Here is an 8,395-nt window from a genome sequence, read left to right as displayed (position 1 = left end):
AGGGAAGGAGTAGAGGTTCGACTGTTTAGTCTTTGTTTTTGTTGGATCTTTGTGCTTGTTTGTTGGAGCAAAGTCCATTTTTCTTGCATTTTAGGGAAAAGGCATTTTTGTAAAAGATAAAACGTAGCTACCTTTATAAGGTATTAGAGCTAAAAATATTCATTTTTTGAGAACTTCAACACAAGCTATCAGATTGAGATATGAAGGATTGACGTTTCAAAACAAGACACAACTAGGATGAGGAGAGAGCACAGTGCAAAACCAACTGAACAGTCGTTACTTCTAGAGTTACATTTTCAGGTGTTTGGCTTTATTCTGTGTAGACTCAAAACATATGTAGTTACCTGATTTTTGTTTAGTCTTTTGTTTAGATTTTTGTCAGTCTAAAGAAATCTAGGTGACCTGATCGAACCAGCTGTGAGTTTGGCAAAAAGGGGAAGGTGTTAGGCTTGGAAAAACAATTTTTTAAAAAGATTTTCAAATCAGATGGGAACAATAAAAAATTAAGTGATACCTTTTAAACAGTTTTGCAACAGCAGGGATAAACTTTGTGTACCAGGTCCCTGATCTGATGTGGCAAAAGCTATGACAGTGTAAGCTAATAAAGTTCACTGAGGGGTCTTATGGGTCACTGTCAGGGCAGGAATGGTCACAAGTTTTTAAAGAAAAGAGCAAGAGAAACTTGTATTAGCTAAAATTATTTAATATCATAGGCTTATAAATAAATCAGACCACGTAGTCCTTAATATGAACAGAAATACAATAAATAATTAAATTAGATGAGTCATTTGGTATAAAAATAAAGAATCTTCTCCAGAAAAGTAAATATTATACAGAATTGTATATACTATGCTAAAACACATCTTGAAGTGCCTGCAAAGGGCACTTATGACCAAAATCATAAATACATTGTAAAACCTCCGTGGGAGGTAATGAGCTTTTATGGCTTACTCTGTGTACTCACTTAATGAAACACACGTTGCTTCTGCAAAGAGTGTGGTTAGTACAGAAGGAGTTCATCTTACAAATAAAAAAATAAGTCAAGGTTACATACATGTCTGGAATTGTGATAAACTTGTCCTTCCTAGGGTCACAAGTTCCTCCTAGGGCTTTTTTGCTTTTTTACTCCTGAGAATGGTGCCAAAGAACAAGATAATGTCTTCTTGAAGACTGATCTGTCCTTCGTTTGGGCTTCAAATAACACTCTCTGAGTAATCGCACGCAACCTTTCATAACCCTGACAAGTCAAAGAGTCAGCCCAAGGCCTTGCCATTACGGAAGTCAAAGCCTGTTTGAAGTGCACGGAGTTGCCCTCGGTGATTGTGCTGACAGTGTGCTGTTAACAAAAATCATCTGAGATATCACTTTGTGATTGATATTCCCCATACATATCTGGACTGGATTGTCCAATAAATAGTTTTCTGCAGAGTGTCAGAACAGCTGACCCTCTATTTTTGAGTCCTATGAATGAACATTTTGAATTAAGTTGTTCTACAGGTACAAGAAATAGCCTCAGATAACAAATGAGTATATTACACTTCCAACAGGAAAAAACCCAAACCTTTAGCACTATGCTAGGTGTGATAAAACCCATAGTTTACAAACAGTGGAGCAAGTCACTAGACAGAAATAGCTACATTATTTACTGCATTACAGGCTGCCTTGCGTACACAAGCCAGCACCTGTGCCAGTGTAGACAGGAGTAACTAGTTAGCTTATGACCTTCTGGTAGGAAATTGCTTTTCTGTTGTAAAGTATCTGTCCCAATTACTTCTCAATGCTTTATAGTGATTACTTAGGAGTATGTACTGTACCATTGTAGGGGCTCACTGTTGACATTTCATCTGCACAACTAAAATTTTAACAGGCTCTTTTACGTTATCGATTCGGAGGCACTTACAAAATTACTGGAAAAGACATTTACAAATAAAAAAATATACGCTGTGTTCTTTGTCTGAAAATAAAGCTCTTTACCCAAAATTGTGCGTATGCAGATATTCCGTGGAAGTGAGTGAACAGTGCTGGCTTACTGGTTGGCCTTCTCGGACTCACTGGCATGTAGTTCATGATAAAGGCATTCAGTTAAACTCCTCTGTAAAAATTTAAATGTAACTTTGCAGAAACATGAGCAGGTACTCTGCAATTGCAAGACTTGCTTTGGTGTTTTCTCAGGGATTTTTATCCAACTCTGAAATTGTTTTACCCCGACTTTTCCTATTTCTCTAACTTCAAAATCCATTGCAGTAGCAGCAGCAGCTTTGCATATTACTTACTAGTTGGTGATTAAGGGCCTTTATGGGTAGCAGAGTCAGAGAAACAGAGATAAAAGGTGCAGAACATGGTTTAAACTTCATGGTTTGATTACTTACACATGAGTGGTAGTTGATGTTTAGACTGTTAATTCTCATACAGTAATGTGGAAACGTTGGGGTGTGAGATAGAACATTACTCAGAGGAAAAGTGGTTTTTGAAACAGAAAAAAAGCAGAGAAATAATAATAAAAAAAAGATATTCTAAAGCGGAATGGTCACTAGAAACAAGGAGAGTTCACTGTGGAAACTTGGTTTGTTGTTGCCCTGTGGATCTTCCTTCCTCCTCTGACCTAAATTTTTGAGAAGGTTCACACTTCACAACAGCGAAATGTGGAGGGAAAAAAAAGCTTTTTGTATTAGTTTTCCTCTAGGCTGACATTGGTTGGAATGGAAATATTTTTAATAATACCTCATTATTTTTGGAGGTAACTAAGCTTGTAATTTTCCATTGTAATACTAGGTGTAGTTTTCCAGTTTCCTTTCTATACTACATTTCTACTAAGTAGAGAGAAAATTAGATGAAAGGTTAATTTTCACTGGAAAGCTTTACGCTTTCTTCCAAGATCGGTTTCGTCACGTGAATCTGTTCGGGTGTAACTTAACAGTTGCTTCTCAGGTGGAGGAGTCTAGAGGTACAGAATCATGGCAAGCAGAATATGATGGTATATAATTAGGCTGCTAAAAACTAATTTTAAATGCTATGATACTTACTTTTATTTTAAAAGCTTCAGTGCTATGTCTGGCCATAGTTCCACAGAAATGTTCAGGATTCAGAAGCTGTACAGGCAAGTTTCCACATAACAAAAAACTTGACAGTTTCCAAAGAAAAAATTGCAATTCCAGGTTTTTAAAAAAAAATTACATTAAAACTTTGATGGTTAAAATGAATCAATAGTAGAGAGAGAGAGTAGTGTTCGTGGTACATGAATATGAGTGTAAGATACTATCTTTTGAGAAAGAGCAATATGCATTCTAGCTGCTTCACTCTGAATAATCCTAATTACTGTATTTGTTGGACCTTTTGGTCATCCCAGCCGGTTATGCCTCTGCTGTGTTTATCACATTAAGTGTGCGTCTAGATGGAATTCTGTCTTCTGAAATGCTTTTTTCCCCACAGAATCCTTCATCTCCACTTAGAGCATGTGGGTTACTCCTCTCCCTGTTAAAACCCGTGGCAAATGTGCCAGTAACGTCAACGTGGACACAGATCAGGTCTGTGCCATACAGTGTGATTTGTAAATGTTTTTTCCAGTATTTATAAGACAGTTAAATGCAAGGTATTTCCACAGTTAGCTAAGATACAGTCTAAGAACTTAGAAATAGAATTGTGCCTGGTATTATTGTAGATAAGTCTGAGTAGATACCTTCGAGGCTTCAAAGCCTCTGATAATTTTTTTGCTCCTTTTCTTTAAAAAGTTACAGGCATCTCTGTATGCGATTCATTTAACATCAAAGCAAAAATACAGGAGTTGTCATCTCACGCATTTTTAGTTAGCAGAAGGTGATAGCTTAGTCCCTCAAGAGAACCTTTTCTAGTGAAATTACAATATAATTTTCACTGTAAGGTGAGACTAGGATCACTTTTGAAACAGCATCATCTGAGGAATAGCCATCCGAATAAGACTCCTTAATATTTTTGGAGATACCTTCACTTAACACACACACACACACACATACAGAGCATAACATAGTAGCAATGGAAAATATTTACATTTTTCACCTTTTCTTAAATAACATAGTGTCTGCTTTAAATAGTAGATTCTCAGTAGCCTTCAGCTCTGGCATGTCCCGTATTAGTACTTGTGTAACTGTAAAAACAACCCATTGTTAGAAATAAAATGTAAAATGAGGTTATCTGTAATAGTTCGCAAGGAGTCAAAAAGCACCCAGGAGGAATCAACTCCACTTACCTGTGTGATTAGTTTTGTAAAGCTCTTCAAAAACTCTGTGGGAGATTTTTTCTCATACGATTCACATGAAGACTCACACTGCTGGGAGATAAAGAAGATGGTGCCACTTGTTAATAGTGCATCAGAATCATAAATAATACTTGCAGGTTTTGTACTGGAAAGTCAACAGGGTTGTAATCAAAGCCTTTGACAAATGGAAAAGCTGAGACACGGGCTATTTCAGAAAGGGAAAGAATATGGTAATGATATTTCTTGTTCACATTTTATTTCAGTAATCCCTGTCCTTTTGTCAGATACATCTCACGGTTGTCAAATGCGCACGTGCAATTGACTGACAGGATCAGAGTGAGTGCATCTCCCAGAAGCGCTGAAAACTGGACTTTTTTTTAATTTCCAAAGTACTGGAAGGCAGACTCATTTTTCTGTCAGCTTTGCTTTCTACAGTTCCACCATTGCAGGTGGTGTCTGCTCTGGAAAGTAAGGAGCAGTGATCACGATTATGAGCATTGTGAAGAAATCCTACCTTTCCAGAATTGTGCAAGGAGAAATTTCGCAAGACTTTAACCGCTTGGGTGAATGTGGAATTCACGCTGCTGTTTTTTGGTTGTAATTTCAGTATGCCCGTCTGGAAGCAGGTGACAGCCGTGAACAGACATTCCTCCTAGGGCAAAAAAAGAATGAACAGTTTTGAAACCAGTGTTGCAGCATTTTTTTCTGTATGTGTTAGGCTGTGCAAAAGTAAGTATTGATGATATTGAGATGATTCATCTGTACTCTGTGAGGTTAGTTTTAGACACACAAGAAACTTTTAGCCTTTACTTTGATAATTTTTTAAGTATTTTCTCATAAAATAAATGTCTAAAATGTCCACTTGGATATTAATTTTGTCAGCAGTTGAAAGAAAATGCTACTGGAGAGTGTGTGGTAAGTTTTCATAAGCATAGGCATGACTTTTTTTTTCTTTTTTAAAAGAATAAGTGTCATTCTGGACTGTTCTTAGTGCTGCATGTGGGAATTCATCTTTTTCTTCTTAATTTTTGTGCCATTTCTAATATTATCTACTTGATCATTATACTTAGAATTGATGTAAACCTGCATATTTCCAGCTACTACTGAAATGTTTTCACTTGACAGCCTGGGAAACCAAGGTGATGAAGTAAGCGGGTGACTTTCCTAAAGGGGGCAAGGATTGACGAGAGGCAGGGTGGAGAGCCAAGCTCCTGGCTTGAGTTGTCTTCCTGTTTGACATGAAATCCAAGTGCACATTAAACCTCAGATAAGGCAAGTAAGCACCGTCTGTGCTGGACTTGAGAAGGAAGCCATGTGTTCTGATGATACAAGTTTTCTGTTACTGCTGCTTATCTGGAATTAAAGCGACCTCCCGTTTTCCTTTCATGAGGCAGCTGCATATTCATTTTACTGATGCTGACACTAAGTCTGCAGAAGCTCCTTCCCTGCACAGTGGCCGTTTTCCTTTCCATAGACAGACAGCTATGGAAAAGGTCAAAACTAACCTATAGTCAGGAGAGAAAGAAAAGCCGTGTTTACTGAAGCCAATTTCTAACTCGCTTTCTGTTTTCCAAAGAAGGAAACATTTAGAACTGCTGATTATGCATCTTTCAAGGGCTCCAAAGCCCTCATCCCTGTTTTGCATACCAACTGCTACCAAAGCTGAATCGAGTCTGGTTTGTTAGATGCTGCTGCAGTTTGCTGCTTTGGCAAGGACAAGGCAGCCTTCGTGTATGTTGCTTATAGCAAATTTTCGTAGCGACTTTTTCTATTGGTTAGATACAACCAATAGATTTTATTTTCCTTAAAAACCACACACGTTTCAAGCATCTTACCGTAACCAGTCTTGCTTACTGGAAAAAAAAGCACTCGTTTTTAAAGAGAACAATTTTCCAGCTGAAACTGAAAACATTTTCTGCCTCATCCGTGATGAGCTGAGAAACCAGCATTTCTCATATATGCTCCCTTTTCTTTTTTTGTTTCTTTTTTTTTTTTTTGCTGAGTTAACAGTTAAACAGTTAGCTATAGGCAGGCCAACAGTCAAAGGACTGCAAGGATTGTGGGGTTTTGTACATTGTGATGTACAAATGATGTACAATGGGATGAAGAGGCATTCAAAAGCGTAGACCCCTGGCAGTGTCTGAGGGAGGCTAGGCAAATGTGAAATATTCGTATCAGAGGCAATTTGCACCAATACTCTGCATCTGACTCAAAATAACTTTACAGATTAGCCTGAAAAGTCTTCACTTCCTGCATTAGCGATCAGCGGGGTTAGATGCCGATCCGATGTAAATCTGCATCGTGTCACTGGCTTCAGCTGCAATGGCAATCACAAATTATTCTCCTTTCTGTCTTGAATCTCTTCAGCCTTAACATTACTTTTTCAGGCTCAGCATGTTTTCCCTGGAGTCGATGTGCTCTGACCTTTTAAACTTGTTACCTCCTTGGTGTTTTGGTTTTTTTTCCCCAAGACAGTTCATTGCTGAGTGTACAAGGAAATTTTATGAGATTGAATTGGGTCCAGTCAGTCCTCCCCTGGGCACCTCAGGGAAGTTGTCCTGGTTAAGACAGGGCACACAGGTAGTGATAAACCACTGAATCTGAATGTTAGAAAAGCTCATCTTCTTCCTGAATATTCAGGGCCAAAGTAAATCTGGCATATGGAGGTTATCATAGATGAAATATTTTTATATTTGAAATACAGTGATATGAAAGACCTGTTACTAAATCCAGGGTGATTGTACCTAATCAGCCTGAGTGCAGCTTTGGCATGCTGTAGTTTCATATCTTAGTACTCGCACCATTCAGTAAATGTGAATTTCACCATGTAGGATGAAAAGTTTGTTGTTATGGTTACTGGTGATAATTACTATTAGGACAATAATATGGTTTTTTACGTTTTGCTTCAGAGATTGAACACGTATCCCCTTAATACCTACTAAATATTTGAATTCTCTGTCTCTTCTAGTTTTCAGCACTGGTACTTGGGACCTCCCAGAATCAGACTGTAAAGCCCTAAGCTGCAAATGAACTGTTGTCTTCCTTCCTGAGGTAACCAAGTTTCTTTTGAGAAAAAAAACCAAACACAACAAACCCCAACCTGATTAAGCGATTAGTCACTGTTTGTACTTGCTTTGCTTCGGAGGTAATGCTCAACAGCGCAGTAAAATAACAGCTAATCATCTCCTCCTTTTCACTTTGACACCACAAGTTAGAAAGAATGTTCATGAAAACCCCCAGCAATTAGCTCGAGTGCACTAGTTTTTTTGCACTGCAGTTGTTTCTAGCAATGAGAAGGAATGTATCTGTTTTGGTCATGCTTCGGTATGTTTTTGACAAAGTAAAAAATGCACCCAACTGTAAAGCCTAGGAGAAGACTGTGGAATGAGGTGAGTTTTTTTCCTTTCTTCTTGTCATCGTTTCATCAGAGAGCTTACAGTCCTGTGTAAATAGCTCTGAGTGTTTTTCAGAAAACTATACATAAAGATTATTTTTGTATGTTGATGAAAATTAATTGTTCTCTGAAATAGTTATCAGGCCTCAAAAACTGAAATTACAGGTAAATTTAAGACAGCTGACAACAGGACAAGTAATTAACCATAGCGGGCTCTAGACCTTTGTGGCATGTCGGGGGTTATCAAAAGAAAGCAGGATGCTTTCTTTTGATAACCTTCTGATACCTTCTGAGCTTTAAAACATGTTGTTACTATTATTAGCATTTAATTTCATGATAAATCTTGCATCCTGTCACTTTTGAGAGCACATGCACTTGCTGTGACTCGTGTGTAGTTTACTACATATAAAAAGTTCGCAACCGTGGAACATGTGAAGTAGCAGCGTTAAATACTGTACAGATAAATATCTGTATTAGAAAGAGATTTGCAGGGACCCGTTTTTTGTAATTTTAACTAGTTAGAATCCCAAGAGAATACTTGGGGGATGCAATTTCTATCTTCTCATTGATAATACAACCCTTACACACAAATAGTCTTGGAGAAACCGGTGTGACTATATAGGAGAGGAGGCGCTGTGTGGCACAACCTTTACCGTCGCACTCCTGGCATTTAGCTTCAGGGAGGGAGGAAGGGAGGTCCCTTTGGGTTCACATCCAGCATGGCCGGAGCTCGTGGCAGCTGGAGGCACTTCCACTCCCCAAACCTGCAT

The 8,395-nt window shown here is 38.2% G+C and overlaps 1 protein-coding gene across 1 annotated transcript in view; it reads right to left on the bottom strand.

Moving 5' to 3' along the window:
* Positions 1–2,845: 2,845 nt before the first annotated feature.
* Positions 2,846–8,395, bottom strand: part of IL21 (interleukin 21) — a 6,204-nt gene continuing 654 nt past the window's right edge. The window contains exons 3-5 of the mRNA XM_009867502.1: positions 4,746–4,883; positions 4,223–4,303; positions 2,846–2,938 (exon numbers count right to left, since the gene is read on the bottom strand). Coding sequence (XP_009865804.1) covers positions 2,846–2,938; positions 4,223–4,303; positions 4,746–4,883 — 312 coding nt within the window. The remainder of the gene's footprint in view (positions 2,939–4,222; positions 4,304–4,745; positions 4,884–8,395) is intronic.

The sequence above is a fragment of the Apaloderma vittatum genome, unplaced genomic scaffold (genome assembly GCF_000703405.1).
Source record: "Apaloderma vittatum isolate BGI_N311 unplaced genomic scaffold, ASM70340v1 scaffold11964, whole genome shotgun sequence".
Lineage (NCBI taxonomy): Eukaryota > Metazoa > Chordata > Aves > Trogoniformes > Trogonidae > Apaloderma > Apaloderma vittatum.
This window is presented reverse-complemented; position numbering and strand designations above follow the sequence as displayed.